This window comes from Gobius niger (genome assembly GCF_951799975.1).
Source record: "Gobius niger genome assembly, chromosome: 7".
In the NCBI taxonomy this organism is placed as follows: Eukaryota; Metazoa; Chordata; class Actinopteri; order Gobiiformes; family Gobiidae; genus Gobius; species Gobius niger.
In genome coordinates this window covers 30,311,978-30,336,269 of record NC_136858.1, presented here as the reverse complement: position 1 = coordinate 30,336,269, position 24,292 = coordinate 30,311,978, and the positions used below count along the sequence as shown (strand labels likewise).

Below are 24,292 nucleotides of genomic sequence, written 5' to 3'. Positions count from 1 at the left end.
GTCAATGCATTAGTGTGCGCTTCCCGGTGGACACTCGCACAGGCTGAGGCTTTTTAATATTTATGGCGCGCGGCATTACTTATCATTATAAATATTTATTGTGATTTACTCTTTTGTCTGGGCCCCTTTCTGTCTCTGCACCCGGGAGAAGCAGCTCGTATCGCCGCCATCGCTCCGGTTGGCTCTCCTGGGCGCCGCTGAATTTGCCTCCCTTTTTATTTGTTATTTGTTTTATGCCCTTGGATATTGTTTTTCCCCACTTTCTCTGTTTTACCATTAGATTGCTAATGGTTTTCGACTGTGCGCATTGATTTGGCTCCAATATTCTTGCTCCTCTTTTTGCCCGGGCTTATGCACAGTCCAGCCCTCTTTAGATATGTATGCATTGCAAATAAACACCGTACGATAGACAAACAGAGGAATGATAAGTATCAGTGTTTCAGCTGCTGCTCTCCTTGAGGTTGTATGAAGGAGGATGATTTGGAGTTCATTCTTTCGTTTTCATGAGGTATTTTCTGTTTTTAATATACTGAGGTCTCAACACAATGATTCATTATACATTCATTATTGCAATAGAGTTTGTGATTATACTTGTGTCAGTTCGAAGCGATGACAGAATATTCCAATTCAAGCAGTGCTTACCTCCATCACATTTCAATATCAATGCCACAAAGATGACGTGAATCACACCTAAAATCAAATGGTTTAGAAGGTTCTTATTGAAAGACACTATAACAAAAAAAGAATCACACCTAAAATCTGTTCTGCATTGGCAACTAACACAGGCCAAGACAAGGATGTTCCTTAAAAACAACTGCAACAGATTCACATATTTACCACAAAACACATAGGGCCCAGTCTTAAATTTCTAGACGCAAACTATAGCGCAACATTTTGTGCACTTTCAAATCTTGCAACTCCAGACTTAGCACTTTTAAGTGGGAAGCATGTGCGGTGGAGAAAAAACGATGAACAGTCGCGATGTTACAACAGCCTTTTCTTCTAACCAGACTCGCAGCAGGGGGAGGGAGAAGGGTTATGGGGGTGAACATGTGCTTTTGTTTTGGTCACGTTAACGCAATTACGGCCGAGCAAGTGCCGATCCGCGCCACAGCGGGACCAGCTGTTGCTTTCTCTCGAGACACGAATATTGTTTTTCTTACAAAGGGGTTAATTGGAAATTGACCTGTGAGAGCCTGTTTCTTCTTATGGAAGAACACAAGACAGCGCGATGTAAACAAGGAAATGAATGTGAGGCTGACATCAGAACAACACTCTCAGAGCTGTAATAAACCATGCCTCAGTCCCTTCTCTTATTATAAGCGACATCCTCTTGCAAATGGATGCAGGCACACAGCACAACAGCTGTGCCACATGGAAGATAACCATAGCACTTGAAGCTTCCACTGTCCTTGCGCCAGTCACCAGATCTGGCCCATAGTTTATTCCTCAAAGGAATAATATCATAATATCTCATTTTACTGCACGGACGCTGAAATGCTCCTAAAGTGTTAGGAGGTGCCTTACAATATAGTACCCCTTTTTATCCGCTTAGAAAATCGACATCTTTAATTTTGTGTAACTCGACTTGGATCGTGTAAAGACTCACATAACTGTATTTAAATAGGGAAAACGTGGAACAGCTTGGTAGCTTCTAACTTCACCCCAGTTTGGCACTAAACCTATGCAGGGAGAGGCTAAATGCTAGCAACATTTGCATATGAGCGCACGCACAAAGACCAGACAGTTACGCATCAACTCATCTGAGCTGGCCTATTCCTTTAAGATTTTATGTACTACTTGGCCAAACTGCAGCTTTATTCCCAGTTCCATTTTATTCTCTTTTCCCTCCATTGTAGTCATTGTTTGCCTGTAAGATTATCATCTCATTGTGTGATGGTGCTATAAAAAACACAAGACAAAGCACCTTACACATAGTCTGTGCCAATGCTCAGATACCGCCCTGTCTCCAATGACCTCGTCTGGATTATAAAGTAATGACCTTGTATGGCGAGCAGGTCAATTGTACAAAATGTTTTTATGTTTCTTCTTATTACTTTTAGAGTGTTTGAAAGCAGTCCAGTCTTACGGCTTTATCAAATGGGACAAATGAGGGTGAGTGAGCAATCTGTGATTGCGGGTCCGACAGGTAAAAACAGATGCACTTTTTCTTGGACGTAAAAGTTGTAAGGGAAGGCTAGGCAAGTTTATTTGTATCGCACAACTCAATGTGCCTCACAGCAACATCAAACACCCAAACACAATAAAAAATACAATAAAAAAGCATTAAAAACACACAAAAAATATACAATTACATAAAAAAATAAAAAATCTCCATAGGCAGCAGTAAAAAGGTATCCTTTCAGCCTGGACTTAAAAATAGTCAGGGTTGAGGCCTGTCTCACATCCTCACGGAGGCTGTTCCAGACCTATGCGGCATGACACTGAAACACAGCCTCACCGTGTTTAGTGGTGACTCTGGGAACCACCAGGAGACCCCTCCCTGAGGATCTCATGGCCCGAGGTGGTTCATACGGCTGTAACATGTCAGAGATGTACTTTGGTGCTAAACCATGAAAAGTCTTGTACACAAGCAGAGCTGTTATAGATTCTATTCTCTGAGCAACAAGAAGCCAGTGCAAAGACCGGACCACTGGACTTGTATGGTTGTATTTCCTGGTTCTGGTCAGGACTCGAGCAGTAGTGTTCTGGATGTACAGCAGTTGTCTGCAGTGATGTACCTGAACGCGTTCATTGAACGAAAGTTCATGAACGCGTTCATATTTTGGGCGAACGTGAACTGAACGCACAGTGTTGCTGCCTGATGAACGAAACCATGAACGCGTTCATTCTGGTGTCTGTGAACGGCATTTCCCGTTCTATTTACGTTCGTTCATTATAGAGCCAGATTTCTTATATCAGTGAATATAAAACCCCGCTGCGCCGTCAGAGTTTACCAGCGTCTAAACTCTGGCGGGTCCACGGTGTAGCTCGCGCTCGCTCCGCTCCGCGCCCACAGCCCGACTGTGTCCAGGTCTGTGGCGCTGAACTCTGCTGTTTATGGCTCTGGCACAGGCCCTGCACACCGGTAACCAGCGGGTCCGCACGGTGCCCGCAGCATCCACAGAGTGAGGTTACAAAGCGAGTCTCCCTTTCCCTCTGCTCCGCGTGCGCACTCATTTGCATAAAGCCACAATGTGGAGTTTTTTAACTACAAATTAGCTCCTAAAACAAGTTTATTCACATGATTAGTTTACCAAATTAACACAAATGCAATTCAATATGTAGTATGTATGTAGCCTCATTTTCCACTAAGAATTTTCCAATTAAACTAAAAATAATAATAATAATAATAATAATAAAATAAAATATGATTAGCAAAGATATCCAAAATCCACTCATAAAACAGTGACAGGCTGACATGAAAGAGCTTTAACACTAAGTGAGGAGGCCATAATATTTTTGACTCATGGCTGAACTGGCTCAACTTTCTCCAGCTCTCCCAAGGTTGGCAAAAATGCATCTCAAAATACTGAAGATCGTTGCTTTAAGGGGGAAATATACTTTTTTCACCCCGATCCGTTTTCATGCCTGAATAATAGCTCGCAGCAAAAAAAAAAAAAAAAAAAGAACTATGAACTAGTTCATTTTTGGAACTATGAACGAACTATTTACTTTAAACAATTATGAACTATGAACGAACTAGTTCATTTTGAAATTTGTGAACTGAACTTTGAACTAGTTCATGTAGAAAATGAACTTTCCCAACACTGGTTGTCTGACAGCTTGTTTAGAAAGGCCAGTGAACAGGCCGTTACAATAGTCTAGGCTGGAGACAAATGCATGAATTAGTCTCTCCAAGCCTGGTTTTGACACTGTTTTTTGGATGGTAATATGCCGCAGATGTAATTGACTTAATATGACTGTTAAAATTCAGGTCTGAGTCCATGATTACCTCTAGATTTCTAACTTGACTTTTGGGTCCCAGTGAAAGAGTTTCGAGATGACCAATGACAACCGCTCTGTGTTTTTGTGGGCCAAAAACAATGATCTAAGTTTTATCTTTATTTAACTGGAGGAAGCTGTTTTGCATCCACACACTGATCTGTTTGATACAGTGACACAGTGTATCTACAGGCCCATGTTCACCCGCTGTCAGTGAAACATAGATCTGAGTATTGTATGTGTAATTGTGTTAGGACACGTTGTTACTGGATATTAATTGACCCAGTGGAAGCATGTACAGATTGAACAATGTGGGCCCCAGAATCGAACCCTGGGGAACCCCGCAATGCCATTTGGTCTGAGCCACACTTTCCCAGCGCAAAATAGTAAGTTTGTTCCTCAATGTAGGATCTGAACCACTCAAGAGCCTTTCCAGAGATTCCCACCCAGGTTTTCAACCTCTCTAGTAAGATCCCGTGGTCCACTGTGTCAAACGCAGCGCTAAGTTCCAGCATAACTAAAACTGTGACCTTGTACTCAATGCATGTTCTATGATTGAGTACAGCAATTCCAGCCTTGGCCTTTTGTCATGATTATTCATGTTTCATTCATCTAATTTGCGAGTGCGACCATTATATTGCAATTCCCATTCAATTGCAAGTAATTGTGCCGTCCTAGCTCAAAGCGTTATACATTTGTGCATATTGGTGAAAGCTGACCACACAATTCCACAGAGAAGGAGAGATTGTGTAAGTCTACAATCGCCAGTCTAGACAGTGGACACATTTCTTTCTATTAGCGGTCCATCCACTGGGTACATCAGGATTCACAGTCCCGCGCAGGGCCAACAGCAGCCAGACTTATGGAGAATTAGACCGCTCCGCAATCTCCATTTCATGAGCACCCAGTCCATAAACACTATTGATTTTCACACTGTGCTTTTTGCCCCTTATATCCACTGAACTGTGGGTGGTCGGCCGCAGCTAAAGCCAGTAATGAATAATAATGCAAAGAGAAGGGCCAAAGCCATTTCCCCTCAATCAGGTTAAAGCACTCGTCCATTCTTGGAACAGACAGTGAGGGCTGAGGTACAGTTTACAGAGAAAAGAAAAGCATTGGCCACAAGACCAATTCAAGAGAAGTGATCTCTCTATAACAGATGGGTAGGGCATAGAGGCTTTCTACTGTTTTCTGTTCTGCCTTGGATTCAGTGAGGTAGATGTTTAATACAGAAATGTAATGTAATGAAATTATTATTATCATATCATGTTACTATATTATGTTAAAGCATTGGTATCAATTTCATGAACTTGCAGGTGTTTCAGGATTTCTGTGAAAATGACCTTCAAAAGTGACCATGTAAGTTGTGAAATGTGCCTATAAACTCGTCCCTGTGAAGAATTTGGATGCTACAATCAAGTTAGGAATGAGTTTGGACCATAGCTAACAATTTAATTTAGTTGCTGGTAGGGGTGGACCATATCGTATCGCATATCGTTATTGTGATTTTTTGATATTCTTGTGATTTTTTTAATCGTGGTGGGTATGATATAATTTATGCTACGCTCAGCTCCATCAGAGCAGCATAAACACTGACTGTGTAGGACACAGGCGTAGGTGCTTAAAAAGTAAAATGAAATGAAAGATGTTAACTGCTTGAGTAGATCATATTTGCGAGGAAATTAATGTGGTGCAAAAAAAGAAAGAAAGAATGAAAAATCTTTCCATTAATCTTCCAAATAGGCGTAAGGCTGGGATTTTGAAGTAATTTGTCTGTTGCCAATTATATCGTCAAATATATTGTCATCATGATATATATTATATCGCGACTAGCATGCTGCCCTAGTCGTTGGCTCATTTTTTTTTTTTTCATAAAAAAAATCAGGTATTGGGCCTTTAGTCTTTTTTATAATAGTTAATGAAAAAATATTTATACTTAAGACAGTCGCTATTTTAACGTCGGTTTAATGTTCACCAATAGAATAAAAAAATGTAAAAAACCATCATGAATGCGGAAGTATCCTCCAGTGAAGTCTTTGCTCCAGAGACTGGAGTTTTTCTATATGATGCTAGTGACTGTTCATCTGTGACTCACTGCCTGCCGTGTAATCTTGAACTATTTATTTATTTGGACAAGACACTGCTACTAACACAAGGGAATAATAATAATAATAATAATAATAATGCATCGGTTTTATATAGCGCTTTTCTGGACACTCAAAGACGCTTTACATTGCATTATTCATTCACTCCATACCCGGTGGTGGCAAGCTACTATTGTAGCCACAACTGCCCTGGGGTAGACTGACGGAAGCGAGGCAACCAGTCTGCGCCATCGGCCCCTCCGACCACCACCAACCACTCACTCACTCACTACATTCGCTAGGCTTCCTGGTGTTACTAAACGGTCTCCCATCCAAGTACCGACTACGCCCTTCCCTGCTTAGCTTCCAAGGTCTGACGGGATTGGGCATAGCAAAGGCGGTATGACCATAATAATAAGTAATAATAATGAATAATGAATGAATAATGAGACAGGAAGAGCAGCCTATCGACAATTAAAACCTTGTAATTAAGCTTTAACTTTTAAGACGCATCTTAGTTCTTGCTCATAGTTGTACATCAGCAAAGTGGCAATTTTATAAACAAAATTTGGGGAAAGAGTTGATTTTGAAGTGGGCTCTAAAACATATGTGACACTGACAGAGAGAGTTTCATAATCCACATGGTGATTAGTTTTGAATATAACTGTGTCAATAATTGTGTTTCCAATTGGTCACATGTGCTTGAAACATAAACCTGGTTGATTTTATCACAACGATTACCACCCAGGTATAATTTCATTTGGTTAAACATGGTTTTTGAGTCACCGTGCCTGAGACAAAATTGATGCGAGTTTTGGAAGCCACCGCTTAACTAGATAAGTGGAAAGTCAACTGCTAAAATTGAGTAAATATGGGAGAATTTCTGCTGCTCATCAAAGAAAATTCCATCTGTGAATGAATCTGTTTAAAAATGTAAATTTGAAATTTGTCCAATATCAAAGCACTGCCTTTCGATCTTAAAAGTCAAAATGAATTCACATAAAAATGTTTCATTTCCAAACAAGGACCATTTATGTCTTAAAGATGATTGTCACACCAGACCGTACAATGTCAGGCCGTACTCACCCGTATCTGGACCAGAGAGGTGCCCACAGGGGTGCTCTCCGGGAGGCTGATGTTGTACAGGGGGCTGCTGAAGATGGGCCTGTTGTCATTCTCATTGATGAGGTCAATGAAGACTCGCGCAAAACCCACATGGTCCGACAGAGACTCATTGGCAAAAAGCTGAAAATACACAAATACAGTTTATCTAAGAACATGGAGTAGGAACATTACAAAAATACTAAATCATAGCCAAATAAAATCTTGACTGAAACTGAACATTGCACATACCTTAGTTCTAGCTTTTTTTGCCAAATATACAGTAGCTTAGCATCTTGTTATATCAATAATTGGGAAATATTTTGTGCAGCCCTGGTTGTAATATACTAAAACAATGCACAATCTATTAGGAAGCCCACAGACCACTTGGTTAGTGTGCACCACAGTCTTCGGTTACTGACTAAGAGGTAAACTGAGGCGACAAAACACCAATTTCCCCCGTTCAGACACATCAGGGGCTGGCGGGAGCGATACAGCCTGAGCCCAGTCCAGCCTTCTGTCCAAACAAATAAAAACAGGCTAAAAGAAGGAGCATAATGAGCTACTTTAAGTTTAAGACGCATGGAGGTAACAAATCCGTGTTGGCCAGAGGTTACTGAATGTGGCAGTGGGTGCACGTTCGCTGTAGTGGAGCTGAAAGAGAGAGCAGAGGACGCACTACTACAAGCTCTCAGCATATAAAACGTATTTGTGTAAACCTATTGATTTATGATGGCACTCCCTTGAGCTGCCTTATGCTGTATTGAACTTACATACCAGCTGCAGTTCAAAATAACTAATGATATATTGAGAGACAGAAAAACATATGGAATACAACATGTAAGCACAGCACGCTTCCATTTACATTTTTTCAAACCCTCTTTCTGATTTGATTAATATCATATCAACATTCAGATGCAGAATTTCATGTTTTTATATTTCATGTTATTCAATGTTGATATTTTCGCGTGTGTTTATACGTAAAGCACTTTGATCTGCTGTTTTAAAGAGCTCTCGAAATGAGCAGAAATGTAACCCTTTTTTTCACAACCGCTAAAACATATACAGTAGGGTCCCCTCTGGGGCCAGGACTCCCCTGAAAGAGTGATTCTTGATCTCAGCGGGGCTTTCCTCATTACATGAAAGATCAAATAACTTCCGCTTGATCTTGACACAGTTAGATTTCCCCCAATATGAGCTCCCTCCTGAGGACACATTTTACTATAGTTTGTTTGAAGAAAGACTTCAAACATCAATTACTACAAGATGAAGGAAAACTTTTAGGTATGACAGCAGTTTGTGTGTGGAAAAATAATAATATAATTGTATGCCAAATGCTCTCTTTTGACTTACAGCTAGGCATATAATAACATTAAGAAGGTGAGTTACAATGATATTCACACATTTTATATAAAATAAGATGAATAAATAACAAACCGAGTCCTATATGAATCCACTATATAATACCAATAATTACGCTGGGTCAGTTGTAAAGCCACTGTCCAGTACTGAAGGTGCCGGCTGCGGATAAACCTGTGTGTGGTGATAGTTTGACTCACTGAGAAGCGGAAGCTGCGGATGGTCTCGTAGTCGAGCGGTTTGGCCACCCTCATGCGGATGTCGGCCCGCCCCTGCACCGCTGTGGGCGAGATGGTGAAGTACTCGGAATTGTTCCCTGTCAGAAACACCTGGAACATGCTGTTCACTCCCTGCACAAAGACAGATCACACAGACTCCTTAAAAACAAGACAGGCAGCATGGATATAATCTCTCTCTCTCTAGAATCACTATTTCTTTTGTAAGACTAAAAGAATATGCAAAACCTATAGCCTACTTTCGTAAACTTCCATTAAAGATGTATGGATCACTGATCATGTGGGCCTGTATAGGTATAAGCCTTTCCAATCCCCGTCATATCGGTATTGATCAACCGAAATCGGTCGAACCCTATATCACAATATTATAATTTGGTGTTTTATAAATTTGCAGTATTTGTTCTGTTGAAGTTGAAAAGATGTTTTGCTCTCCTGCAGATCAAGGTTATTCTCTATACATTTGGATGTGAAAAGCCTGCAATCACAATGGACTTTATGTAGTACAGCTGTGTAAAAATATGTATAATGTAAAGTCAGGAGATAAAGCACAGGTTGGCTCACAGTATTGGTTATTGTAGCGTCTGTTGGTGCAGTATGAGGCCTCACAATCTGCGCGCTCTTTGCTGTATTCTTGTCTTATCTGCTCTGTGTAAATGTGTTTCTTATACCGGAGCATCTTCCTGCACCACTTCCTCTGCTCCCCAGTACAGAACATGTGCCTTAATAAAGCTGTGTAAAAAGGCCTTATCATATCATCACATGTTGTGCACTGTGACCTTTACCATTACATATACAGCTCTGCGCCTGCAAGAAATAATTGGCACCCGGGTAAATATGAGAACAGACCGCTTTGGAAAAATACTTACAAAAATACTCAAAAAGCATAAAGTCTTAAAAAATAATTGTTTGAAGATTGGACATGGTATTATGTTTGAAAAGCATAATACTAATTCTCGCAATGACCTCCAGTTATTTTTTTTTAAACAATTTGATTTTATGATTTATGATTATGATTTTATTCTGTTCACATTAACGTCCAACTCTGTAGGACTGTGTAAAAGTGTATTTGACAGGTTTGTACGTTTTTATAATTATTACTTGACGGGGACAATACCCATCAAACACACCAGTAAATTAAAATAAAAGGTTTAACAATAAAAATAAAGTCCGAGAACTGAGACTCGCCCATGGCCCATATGTACAATATTATCGCACTGCATATTTGTGATTGGCTAACCCCTTCTTATGTCATGTTCTATGCACATTTCCAATCATTAAGAAAAACAATGAACATGGCAAAACAGTAAAAAAAAGGTATTTTTGTTATATCTTAAATAATTGTGTTCACTGTGTTCTAATGAAATGGGTATGGTCTAATCTAAATCCTACCATTTTTGGACAAATGTAAGCACCCAAATATTCACTAGTTATTCCTCGTGTCTACAATACCAGTATATTAGAGTATTAGAGTATGTTGGACTTGTAGGATTAGCCAAAATCCACTGAAGACAGAAGAACACATGCTTTGTTTTCAGTTTATGATACGAGGGGATGATTTGATCTTCGGTGACAGCCGTGACTATCTCCCCAATACAGATGTGGGGTTTTGGGGATTTATTTTCTTTAATGTGTTTTAAAAACATGCCACAATTGTCATTGGGACATTTTGGGTGGGTCTGGACAGGCTGTAAAGCTGACTGACAACCACTGCTTTTGCCAATTGTTGCTGATAAAGTCCCACACAATTGTATAAGAAAGTGTGTATGTGAAGATTTAGCCTGAGGTATGTTAAATTACATAAAGTTGTCCGAGTCCAGTTTTTTGTTTCAATATGCGAGTTTTACATTAATAAAATGCGTATGTGCAAATTTGAATTTAATATTGTATCATAAGTGATCCATGCATTTTCTCCAGCAGGTTAATACTGCTGTAATGGCCTGCTTTCATCACTGAATGAGCTGTATGGCAGCAGCAAAGTCCAGACTGGAACCAGGAAATATGACCATATAAGTCCAGTGCTGAAGTCTCTGCACCTGCAGCCTGAGCTCAAAGATTAGACTTTAAAACAGCACTGCTTGTGTCTCTCTATAACTCAGTTTTATGCAGCTAGAATCTGTAACGGTCTTTCTGAATATGTGGGACAGGTGAAGGTGGGCAATATATGCTCTACAAGACAATAAAAAAAACAGTTCGGAAGATATGCACATTTACAATATCGAGCATATCTCTAATATCAAGTGTCAGTGTTTTTCTTCTTCTTTCATTTGTTCAAGCAAATGAATTTTTGAGCAACAAAGATGTCTGCCAGTACATTTTGCCTATTTCTGATGTCATCATCGTTACCGAGAAAGTCCCAAAAAATATTGTGATATTCATTTTTGTCAATATCATCCAGCCCTAGGGACAGGCCTATACTCTGTGTGGAGTTCGTAATTGAAATATTTTATTTGCACTCTTCACTTTTAATATAATTTTTAATGACTATTTCTGTTTTAAAATTTGAATATATTCTTGTTCTGTAAAGCACTTTAACCTGTTGCCTGCCGCCCCCCCTGATAAGGGGGCAAGGGTTAGGGTTAGTTAAGGACGGCAAATGTACTGTTGTGTTTCACTCATACAGATCTCACACATATTTTTAGAAACTAGAAGGTCTTGGCTTTGAATTGGGGGTGTCACACAGGCTTGTAGGCTGTAAGCTCTCCAGTCAATACGCTTTGAGATTTGGTTATAAATAATTGTAAATCCTAACCCTACGGTGGCAGTTAACAGGTTAAATGTGGAAAAAAGGCCCTAAAGAAGACCTGGTGGTCGAAACATGTTGACTAGGCCATGTGTTTGCTGCTTTTTTGCAATTTGGGTCATATTGCTGTTTGTACGCACTTAAAATAGGACAGTGCTCTTCAAATAAACTTGCCTTGCAGTGATAACTATTTATATCCTCAAAGTGTCCAAACATTTTTCAATAAAGACTTAAATGATTGTTTAGACTGCCCTGTCACATCCTTTGATAGTAATTTGCTGGTACAACGTGGGCATTCATTACGCATTCATGAGCTTTAAGTATGGCAGTACACTATAAGCGCACCTGTGTCTCTCCCAGAGTGTGTAAAACCTGCTCAGGGCTGGACCACCACACGTGCGGCGAGACAGGCAAAAGGAAGACGGACGCGGCGGTCGATCGGCATTATGCTGCCGGTCCAAATAGCCCCTTGTTTTTGTTTTCATCTCTTGGAGAAAAACCATTGCGGCTGATGACTCCTATTTAAAAGACCATCCAATATGCAGGGATGTCACCTCAAACTGCCCATAAACGTAATTGCCCGTCCATTTGCCACTGCCTTTAGAAGCCCCCAATAAAAGCACCCTGTCAGACGCGAGCTGCCACAAAAGTTTAGTGACAAGCTCCTCCGGCGAAAAGTTTTATGGATGCCCGCGGTGCCGAAGCAAATACGAGGGAAGTGACAAGAGAGAGAGAGGTAACAACCACTTGTGTCATATTGTAAGAAATGAAATGTCTGCCTATAATCCCTTACACTTGGAGAGGCGAGATTACGGCACCAGTGTAGCAGAGTGTGAATGATTGTGTATATCAGCTCTGACATGCAGGTTTAAGGGATCAAAACAAGCAATACAACGGAGCCAAAACAAAAGAGAGCTCATATTTTATTTTGGGGAAAACAAATGCAGTCCACTGGCGACAGAAAAGTCATATTAGAAGGGTTACAAAATGATCGCCTGAGGATGAAAATTCAGCTTCTATTTGTGGTTCTCATGTTTTAAAATGTATCACTATTGCTACAACTCCGACTGCAATTATGGCGACTATTTAATTTATTCATCCTATTTCCATTCATTTATTTTATATGGACGTAATAGCATTGGACAAACCAGATGCATTATTTTAGGTGTTATTAATCTGCTAATTCACAACCATAGGAGGATTATAGTAGGACAGACTCATTCAACAAATCACATGTAAGTATATAAAAAGTGCTTTACAACTGTAAGCATTATTGTGTATGTGCAGCTCTGGTCTGAATTTAACCACTGTTTCAAAACTCTATTACAACTAATAAGTATTATCTACTACTAGTACTGATGCTGCTAGGATCATGCTGCGTTTACTCCACCTCAAATGCTATTATTTAGAATTGTTTTAATTTAATAAAATAACATGGTTTTGTTTGATCCCAGCTCCCAGTGCATACTGTTGTTGCACCTTTGGGCAAGACACCTAAACCCCCACCTTGCCTCCAGTGTCTGTGTCAATGGCTGCTGGTTGCACTGCTTTAAGATCACGCCACTAGGGGCCGACATTGCTGCAGTACCTCCATATGTGGGCGGCAAAACAAGCTAGTTTTCCATTCGTAAGCCTTGCACTTCAGGGAGCTTCGTGCCCCTGGTAGGGTCTCCCATGGCAAACAGGTCCTAGGTGACGGGTCAGACAAAGAGCAGTTCAGAAGCCCCTTATGAGAGACCAACAGGCCCGGTTTGAATCGTGAGGCCGTCCTTCTGTGGACCCACCACCTGCAGGAGGAGCCATAAGGGGCTGGTGCAATGTGATTTGGGCAGCTCCAACAGCTGCCCCCACGACCCGGCAACGGAAAAGTGGAAGAAGATGGATGGATGGATGCACTTCAGACATATTCTAAACAACTGTAAAGCCTGGTGCCTAATGATGACGCTGGGTTAGTTACAATTAAAGGGACCAGGCGGGTTTTCGTAAGAAACATTATAGAAATCTCGTACACTAATGACCGCCGGACTTTGATTGGCAGGCTGTTAGCATTAGAGCTAATGGCGCGAGTGTGGCTATGACCGAACTACGTGCCCCACGAGGGCCGAGACTACAGTGAAGATCCCGCCCTTATGCCCTTTTTAGGAACATGCACCGTCACAGCAGGGGAGGAGGAGTCTGTAAATCCGCCATGACCACCCCCTCGAATGTAGTTATTATGGCAAACGAGGACGACTGAGGAGGCGGAGTCTATTAATGTAATGTCTAAGCTACAGCTATACCTAAGTTGGAATAGCCTTACACCTAAACATAAACATAAGCCAAAATAGCAATGGTGAGTATTTAAGCACAACGTGGCAGACAAAACACAACATGTTTCCACGTAAATGCTAAGAAGACCTTGGCGTTTATAAATGTTGAGGTTTCAGTCTTAAAACTAAAGGCCGACGTTGATTTGATGCATCATAAAGGCTTAAATATTGACACGATGTGAAGTAATTTGTATAAGAAATGCTTCAGACTTTTAGCTTAGTTTCTAGTTTTCTTGTTTTTGATTTGCGTCGAGAATGGGGACAGGAAACAGATACACACATTAACTTAGCTGCAAAGCTCCATGCAAAGAGCCTTTTCGGTATAAGATGGACATTTGTGTAGCCTCTTTCTAACCGGACCACCCAAATTATACAATACCCCCCCACACACACACATGCATTAGTTACACCCCTCTCAATTGGAAAACCGTTGCCTTCTACTCTCATAAGTGCAGCTGTTTCTCAGTCCATCTCTCTCTCACTGGGTCTGCTTCCTTGTCTTTCCCGGACTTTCTGCTCCACCAATTACTCAGGCTGGTGCTTTCGCTCTGTAGCAGGATACTTCCACATTCTTTTTTTCTTTTTTTTTTTTACGGAGGAACTCTGCTCTCCTCTGCACTGCCGGCTCCTCTACCTTTTTCTCAATGCACTCGACTCACAGTTATCTGTCAAATTCACCCTGGCGGCCGCTGTGCCCGAATCAATCAGAGTTGACTAGCTTTCGGCTTATCTGCACCCCGGGTGATTGATTTTCCTCGTTAGGTATAATTTGATGCTCTATCCCATCTCTTCCAGAGCAAATTAAATTGTAGTCAAGTCCACGTGCGTGAGGCGGGCGTGTGCGGGGAAAGGTAAGGCGACAGCGGCAGAGGCAGCGCAGACTGAAGTGTGTGTTAGGGGACGCGGTTGTGTGCGTCTCGGTGGGAGGTAGACACGGCTAATGGGGAGTGGCGGACATACTAAAGCGCTGTAAAGTGTGGAACATGCTGACAGGACTAACACACTCATGCTTCACGGGGGGTTATGGAGACTGATAGTGTTCTCAGCTCAAACACGTCACTTAAGAGGTTTGTTTACAGTTAGGAACGCTTTGCATGGTTGATTTTCACGATATTTAGCGCATGTCAACACCAAGAAAGACTTAACTCTCGCCCGGGATTGGTCACAGTTTGCTACAATTTCTTGGATGGTCACACTAAACTTAGTTTAATTAGCTCTCCATTTTTGAATGTTACTAGAATACAATGAATATGTCAAGTTTGTGTTTTGCTTCTGTTTTTGGAAAATATGAAAAATAGAAATTAGAATATACATTCTAAATATGCTTATAAAACGTATTCATATATCCAATTAGCATTTACTTTGCAGGTTTTGATCATAGGAGAACATACGAAAGGTTTACAAAAAGCAGCCATTTGTACTGCATTTATTTAGAATGAAAGTTACTCACCCAGGGCAGTGCAATTACGTCAGTTAATGAGGTTAGAGCCGGTTTGGAGGTGAGAGCCAGAATGGGGTTCTTTATTTGTAAAGCACTTTACACAGGGCAATTTACATTCATTCCATACTCGGTGGTAAGCTACCTTAGTGGCCACAGCTGCCCTCGGGTAGACTAATGGAAGCCAGGCTGCCAATCTGCCAATTGGCCAATCGGCCCCTCCTACCACCACCAACCGCACTAGCATTAGCCCAGTGTTTCCCAACCGGGGGTATATGAGGATCTAGCAAGGGGTATTTGGAACTATGTCAGATTGGAAAAAAAAAAAGGGGAAACTGAACATTATTTTAATAGGAAAAGCTATTTTTGCAGTAAAATGTGTAGTTTTGGGAGAATTGTAAGTTTATTTTGAACTTACAGTCTTTTGACTTAAAATTGCACTTTTGAGTGATTGCTTTCTAAATAAACTGCCAACTACCACTGAAAGGTCCAAGGGGTCTGCAAGACAAAAAAGGTTGGGAATCACTGCCTTAGCCTATGACACGGAGAGAACAGGTTGGAGATCGAACTCGGGCCCTTCAGGTTCTGAAGCACGAGCTGTAACCGCTCATGAATGGAATGGAAAGTCTAACTTCTCTGTTGAGGGATATAAATCTGATTTTGTAAATCACAAGAACCAGAAGAAGTGAGTGAGCCTCCCAGAGGAGGTAAAACATTGTCAATTGTGACCCAGAACAGACAACTGCTTTTGAAAACCTTTTCTACAACAGAAAACTACTGTATGACTGAGAGCTTAAGCAGATGCAGCATTAAGCATATTAAAAGTTCCGAAGAGGACCCCTGAAGAGACATGAAAATTAAATGAATAATGTACTAATTATTGTTTAGAAAAACATTAGAGACTAATGCATTATTATTAATTATTGCCGCACCAGCTGTTGTTGTTCACACCTGTCCACACTATGGAGATTTTTGCCTTTGCTTTGATGGGCACTTTAGATTACCTCGTACAGTATCTCCTGTAAACATATACTTCTCCTCGTCAACTTTTCCAACACATGACTGTAAAATTGTCACATGTCAAAAACACACCTCATCCTTGTCTTCAGCCTGAATGAAGAGGGGCAGGGCGAACCCCACTTGGGCCAGCTCTGTGATGGTGACCCTGTACTCCGAGCTGTTGAACTTAGGGGCGTTGTCGTTCTCGTCGATGAGCAGCACGGTGAAGGTGGTCCGGACCGAGGCGTCCGACAGCGTGCGGTCGTCCTTCATCTCCGTGGCCTACAGGGGGCACAGAAACAGACAAAAGGCAAGAAATGCATTTGATTGCTCTGAAAATGTCATTTCGCAGTGGAGCCGGTCACCAAGTAATCTCTGCCCGGTATTTACAGCTGTTCATTTATTGGATCAAAAGGTGCAGGGACTCAAGGCAATCACAAAAATGCTCTCAAATACGGGGCAGAGAAAGGGTTCGGACACCTCTATCCACACCCACCCTTCACACAATCAGATTTAGAAGAAAGAGACAATTACATAGACTTTTCAGCTTCTGTCTAAGGGTTGAAGATGTGACGAAAATAGTTGAGAGGATAGGAATGGGAGGCTTTTATTGATAGAAGTCTGTCATTGCCTATATAAAATAATAGGCCGAAACAACACAGACTAGGTAATAATCAAGGCACTTTAGCTTCTCTTGTCCCGTCATCGCTGAATCATTTGACCTCCACCTTCACACACTCCATGCCATCTTCTAAGCCGCCTGAAGTTGAGAAATTAGTTGTATTACGATAGCAAACCACAATCAATAGCGTAGCAGCACCTAAGAAAGCACGGGCTGCGAGAGGGGAGACAAAACGCAGGAGAAAATCTATATCTTATAAATACATTTTGGGCGCCATTTTTCGTTTTTCAGCACTTTCACTTATTCCACTTTTCTGCTTTGCAATTATCGATTTCAATTAAAATGAGGTCAGAATATGTTATCAGCTCCAGTTTGCAGTAAACACAGTCGGGCTTTCATAACAGGGATGTGTTTTTATGAGGCATAATTAAAGCTAAGTACAAACCCCAATTCCCAAAAAGTCTGCATGAGGGGGGAGTAAATACAAACAAGACGCAGTGGTTTAAAAAGGTCCTTATTCTGCAGCGTATTGCCAATAAAACAAAAAATACGTTAAGCATAATTGTATTTACAGTGATAAGATTTCATTTTGAATGGGAGTGGCACAGTTCGCACCTAAACAGAGTAATATTAATTAAGCAAAAGGAGAAAAAGAGTCTCAGAAAGTTTCATCAACTAACTGACATATACTATGCCTATGAGAACAGTTACTTTTTTCCCCCTTACCGAAATGTGTTGAATAAAAATAAAAAGAGACAGCGTATACACATCATATTTTTAGAAAAAGCACAGCCGGAAGTAGCACTGATGTTCTATTGGTTGGTTAGTTGTGAGGGATTAAAATTGTTCTACCTGAAAGTTATGACAAACTTCTTAAAGGAACAGGCCACCGTTCTTCCATACTGAGATATGTTCTTACCTGAGCTTAGACGAGTTGATGAGTGCCTGTCTGGTCTTTGTGCGTGCCCGTGGAAGAGTGTGATAGCTTCCAACTTCACCCCCATTTGGAGCTATAGGAATACATTGGGAGAGGCCAAATGCTAATGCTAGTTTTGCGTGACTGAGACTTTGCACAAAGGCCCGACAGGTACGCATCAACTCGTCTAAGCCCAGGCAAGAATATATCTCAGTATGTAAAAATGGCGGCCTGTTCCTTTAACTTGTTTCCACGAGCTCTGGGTTGGGAAAATCTAGAAAATCTGCTTTTCATTTGTTTCACATTTTGATTTTGAAGAATTTGAAACTTGGGTTTGAAAACAAAAACGATCAGTTGAGGCTTTATATACTTCATACTTGGCGTACCATCAAAATCCCCAGTGTACCCCACTGGCCTAACACTAAAAAAAAAGTCTTTGATCGCACATCTTTCCACTTTGAGTAGCACTTGGAAATCCATTTCACGCACCCTCTCACACCCTGTAGGGACTACAGTGTGTACAATAGTTTGGGGAGAGGGAAAAAAAAGAAAAGATGAACAGAAATACAGCGGCTGAGTGGACAGGGCTTTGTGAAGGGGGGTGGGGGCCGGGAGGCCAGGACTGACATGCTAAAAAGCAGTGGGACAGATAGAGCCCAGAAGAGCACCTGATGCACCCTGAGCAGAGGAACAGTAAATCCTCCTCTTTTATCTGCTCTGTCTGTGTGGTGCAGCCTCCTCCAGGACTGATCTGTGATTGTTCCAACGCCATGTCACTGAATCACAAACAAGAACGCCCTTTTCAAAATGGTCTATTAGAGCAGCGACAGGTGAGTTCTACGGGCTTTCATCATGTCATATATCAATGCTATAAGAACTATTTATTGTATACAGAACCGTGATGCCCCACAGAGAGAAGGCCGACTTGGATATCAAATAGAAGGACGGTTAAATTGGAGCTTTTCGGTAAATGTTATGACATATACATTTCTCCATATCTCTCCATATAGCAGGAGTGCTAAAGGATATACACTTGGAGGGTTGCTATAGATTGGACATTGACTACTCCCAATGTAGACATAACTGAGCGTCTGGGTTTCCCGCAGCACATTTTTAAGAAATTGCTAAGATTTCAGTATTTTGGGAGGTTTTCACCTGGTGTTTGATCTATGAATTGTGCAACCATATTTCTCAGATTCATCCTGGAAGCTCGAGGGTACACGCTGGGGGGCTGAATTTCACTGCTCTAGTTTGCACCCGAATACACTTTAAGTTGTTGCATTTAATAGTGCAGTCCATGTGGAAATATGCAAAAATATAGTAAAATAAAACAAAACAAGCCATCAAAATGATTAGACTATATGGCACCTTGCACCAGCTTGCAACAATTAAAACCACTGTTTCACCTTTCCAGACTCTCGGACCCTGTCTGGGTGTGAGACGAGCTGCTGAGCCTGTGCTGAATCTCTGTAGTGTATTCCATGTTTATACATTTTAGCTTATTCCCTTTGTGAGCACAGCAGTTATGCGGCATCTCCTCACCTCCACAGTGAGAGTGAATCCGGCCGAATACAGTGGGTTTTCTCTGTCCAGCTGTCCGTTCACTGTCAGGTCGCCGCTGAGGAAGTCCAGGGCGAAAACATGGTTGGTGTTCCCTGCATGGATGAACCGAGAGAAAAGAGACAGAAGACAGAAAGCACAAACGTCAAAGGGACAAGCAACATTGGTATTGTGGATAATTCAACATCAGCCCAAGGATGCAGAGTGGAGCGGAGAAAGGCAGAGTCAGGTGTGTGGAGCTATGTGGATGTCTAGATTCCATGTAATATTGATAGAGTTTTCTATGCCCTGTCTCTAGCCTCACTGAACTCGTGCCTTGGGCTGACCCACCACCTCCACCAACCCCTCCGCAGTTGTTTTATCTGTCACTGACAAGCCTTCCTTCCAGAGCTGCTATTTCTCTGTCAGTTAACACTATTTCCTTCAACGTTTCTCGCTGAATATGCAAGGTCATTGTTGGTTCAAACAAATCAAGTTCTGTCAGTACAGTATGAGCACAAAGAGGCTATGCGATACAGTGTAGAACGTGCCTATCCATGAGCTTTTGACACTGTTATGAGGCTGTTTCCTCATGAAAAAACATACCTGACAGTTTTCGTAATAATGCATATATCCTTCTCAAGAGCTCACAATGCTTATGCTGCTCCATGTTTATTAAGTCCATGCTGATCACTTGAGCGCTCATTTCTTGCTAGAAGCTGACAGCTGCTTCGCTCCCCCCTGTGCCAGCAGAGGACTAGTCCAGGTAACTCAGCACATACACGATTTAAAGACTGAATGCAACACAACAAAACAATGCTAAGGTGTCCAAAAATACAGCTAACTACAACATATCAAATGATGCTAGATGTCCTGAGATTGTCGATGAAAACTAGGGGTGACTGAGCTTTTGCCGTTGTAGTGCCCAGACTTTGGAACAGTCTTCTCTTGAGAGTGAAACAGCACAGTCTTGTAACATTATTTAGAGATAATTTCATATCTCTTTTGAAGACCCATTTGTTTGTACAGACGTTTAAAGGAATAGGCCACTGTTTTTCCATACTGAGGTACGTTCTTAGCTGAGCTTAGACGAGTTGATGCATACCTTTCTGGTCTTTACGCATGGTCTTTGACGTGACGATTTTCTAAGATATTACTGCGCGGACGTCGAAGAGCTCCTAAGGTGTTATTACGCCTCACAATATCGTTCCCCTTCTTATCCGCTTAAAAAATCGACATGTTTAATTTTGTGTAATTATACTTGGATCATGTAACTACTCACGTATTTAAATAAAGAAAACGTGGAAGAGCTTGGTAGCTTCTAACTTCACCCCCGTTTGGCCCCATAGAGGAGAGGAAGAGATGCTAAATGCTAATAACGTCTTTTTGCGTGACTGAGCACATGCAAAAAGACCAGACAGGTACACATCAACTCGTCTAAGCAAAGTTAAGAACATATCTCGGTATGTAAAAACGGTGACCTATTCCTTTAACACAAGCTGACCAGGATTGTTGGGTGTTTCTTGTTTTTACAAATGTTTATATCTTTGATTGTAATTTCATTGTGTATTTTGTAATTTGTTGCACTTCAGCAATTTGGTCAGCGATTGGTGCTTCAAATGTGCTTTATGAATATACTTGACCTTGACCTAGTTTTAATGGACATAAGCCAATGTGAATCTTGTACCAGTTCCAAGCCCAAAAAGACTCTAAAATACTTGAAACGGGAAGGACACCAGGTAGACAAGAAGCATTTAATTTGTTCGCCTTATTTCCTCCAATCAATGTGACAAAAAGCAATAGTACAATTGTATTTGAAATGAATCTAGAAAACTATCATGAAAGAGGCAATAACTTACAACATCTGTCCTTAATCAAGAAATAAAAAACTCCTTCTTTTTTAACATACAGCATGCACGTTACACATTGCTTTTAATTTTACCATCAAGAATGTTCCATAATTGAAATTCGCCTTTCCTTTGTAGTTGTTCTAAACCTGGGTTTTATGATAACCTCGGTTCCTTTTAAGTCCTATCTGTCTCCCTTGATTCTGTTTTGAAGATTGTGCAGATGATTTACCGCAATCTCTGAAAGGTGACGTCAAAATGGAAAATGTGGATAGGACGTATTTATTTTCACTTATCCTTGTGTGTTATTGGGGCAAGAGCATGTCCCAGCTACTTAGAATGTAAAGTGGGGTACATTCTGGATAATGGCCAATTAACTGCATGGCTAACGGTGACAGGCCAAACCAATCAATTGCACATGGATTCACAACAGGGACAGTCTCCCTCCATGAAACCTGTCACTGGCTGATTGGGAGCATAGGGGAAAGTTGACTCGGTAGCACAAATAATGCTCAAATATTGCAGAAAACATCACAATCAAATGGTTTCAAAAATATTTTCGAACACGATTTAGCTCCCACATGTTTCTGTAGCATGCATGACTTTTAGCCTCTTCACCCCCGCCTGAACCGATCACAGATTCTCCAGCTTTACCCAAATCAAAAAGCTTCTTGAAAAAAGGCTCAAAATAGAAAACACAGCACAATGTGAAGTGAGAAATTGAAGAAGAAAAAGTGCCAAAAATGCAAAAAAAAAGGAGACAAAAACGTGCCAAAAATGTGAAGGAAAAGCAACAAAAAAGCGAAAAAAAGGAACAAAAATGTGAAGAAAAAGTGACAAAAATGCAAATGAAGAGCGACAAAAACGTAGCAAAAAGCGTCAAAAAAGGGATGAAAAAGTGACCAAAAATGTGGCGAAGACATAACAAGAAAATGGCCAAAAAAATGACAGCAACACGGCAACAACATGAGGAAAAAGATCAATTTAGGTACATTTTGTAGTTTTCAAATGAGGCGTTACACTGGCCTATAGTCAAGAAGCTTTGAGATTTGGGTAAAGCTGAACTGGAGAAAATGTGCTCGGTTAAGAGGTTAATAGCAGTTTATCAAATATATTTGATACCTTTAAATATAGTAGGGTTTGACCTTTTAAACTAGTGGAATAACCTGATAATATAAATACATACAACAATATACAGCAAAAAAAGGAAATTCTGGAATAGGATTTGTACCCTATGCTTTTCAAATATATTAAACAGCGCGGTATACAGCAGACTTCACTTGACTGTTAGATTAAATTAATCCCCGAGCGCGAATACCATTGTCTTTATCATAAATAGCTTTTTAACCACACCTGAGTTAGCTCGCCGCTCTCTTTACATGCACTGGTGAATCCCATTAACTTTACTACAGTCAATGATCTCCTTCAAAGCCGTGCATTTCAAATGATACCATTGCACTGCGCTCATTAGCAGGTTCAAAAGCCTTGTGTTCTGCCTTCGCTTCAATTACACAGGTTAAAATACAGCATTAGACCAAGAGACACTTATGTCCGGGGCTTATAATATTAATTTCACTCTTTATTCGTGAATTATCCTCTCTCAGGAAACATCGTGCGTCTCTGTTCTCTGTGTTTTATCCAGAGCTGCTGGCTGCTAAATGAAGCTTGCATAAAAGACATCAACAAATTACAGTGTGGAGAAAAAGAGGACGGTCCTTTTTAAAAATACTTCATTTATCTGAACAAAGCGCAAGATTGCTGGAGATATTATAATTTAAAACTATTACTTGACACAAAACCCTTACTGATAAAACAAACTTACCCAAACTTTAGATTATCTTAGAAGCAAATGTTTGTCTTTTCTTGTTTAAGTATGACATTTCTCAAAGGTTCATTTGATGAAAAAAGAAGAAAAGTGGTGTAACTTTAGGACTCATCTTCATCCGACCTCCACTAAAGTCCATAATAAAAGCTTTGTGTTTATAATGTATACATCATACAGCATGAAAATCAGTATTTAGACTTCTGTTTATGTTAATGAAGCATTGCTCATAACATGAACTGTCAAAACATCAATTGACATCAACCTTTCTCCAGTATTTTTTGGCTAATGAAAGCAGCCCACTGAATATGATTCAACAACTACTTGGGTCAGGATCTAAAATACTGAATCATTAGCAAAAAAATAGCTTTGCAAATACAAAAGTCAACCTCACATATGGTTGCTATAAGTGGGTGAAAGTTAGAAGAGTTTTCTGTAAGTGTAGATTTGCTCTACTGTCCATAGTGGTCTTTCCAATGCTGTGTCCAGGGAAAGCCATTCACTCAGATTCATCAGATAAACTCTTCTCATTCATAAGCCTGAATACCTGCAGCTCTTCATTGTGATTCTCTGGGACGGCCGCACGTGTTTTCTGAGACCTGCACAGGCCCTGCACAATCTCCAGACAGGAACAGTTCATACATGTGAATCTTATCGCCGCCATTTACTCTGCCCTGAGCAAACAGAGCAGCTGACAGGACTGAATGAAGGCCAAGAAGAGTCAAGTTCAGCTCAAATCATTCAATTAAAAGACACACACAGGTCCCAGCTCACACAAACAGAGGACTAAATTACAGCTGAAGCCGAAAGACACGTAGGAAGAATCATATATGTGTATTACTTACTATAGTTGCACCTGGTTGAATATTCCAGAATTATGGAATGTATGGAGGGCAAGTGTCATTAATACAGAAATGGTTTTACTTTTCAAAGCAGCAATTTGAATAAAGTTTGACGTTGACAACAATGAACTTTGTGCCTATGATCATTGGTAAAAGTTTTGTTTTCCTATAAATTCTTGCCACCTTTCTCACTGTCAAATTGTTGAACTTAAAAACTTAATAATAGTAAGTAAATTCCACCTATTAGTTTGCCCATGGCTTCTGTTACTCTGAGGAGGGTTAAAAGTAGTCAGACACTATCAAATCTCTGACATGTGACGAACAAAGTCCCCGACACAATAACACCTGATGCATGACAACGCCTTCCACAAACAGCTCATTTATAGCAGGGTGAGAGTGTAAATCTTATGACTCAGCCTTGGTTCTTCCTTCTTGTGTGACTCCTCCCACACCAGACTTAGGTTTCATGTTTGTAAAAGTGAAGCTAACACAG

At 40.7% G+C, this 24,292-nt stretch overlaps 1 protein-coding gene across 1 annotated transcript in view; it reads right to left on the bottom strand.

Annotated features, from left to right (window-relative positions):
- Positions 1-24,292, bottom strand: part of cdh23 (cadherin-related 23) — a 255,286-nt gene that overhangs the window by 110,017 nt on the left and 120,977 nt on the right. Inside the window, exons 10-13 of the mRNA XM_079559815.1 lie at positions 19,292-19,404; positions 16,305-16,493; positions 8,690-8,839; positions 7,116-7,274 (exon numbers count right to left, since the gene is read on the bottom strand). Coding sequence (XP_079415941.1) covers positions 7,116-7,274; positions 8,690-8,839; positions 16,305-16,493; positions 19,292-19,404 — 611 coding nt within the window. The remainder of the gene's footprint in view (positions 1-7,115; positions 7,275-8,689; positions 8,840-16,304; positions 16,494-19,291; positions 19,405-24,292) is intronic.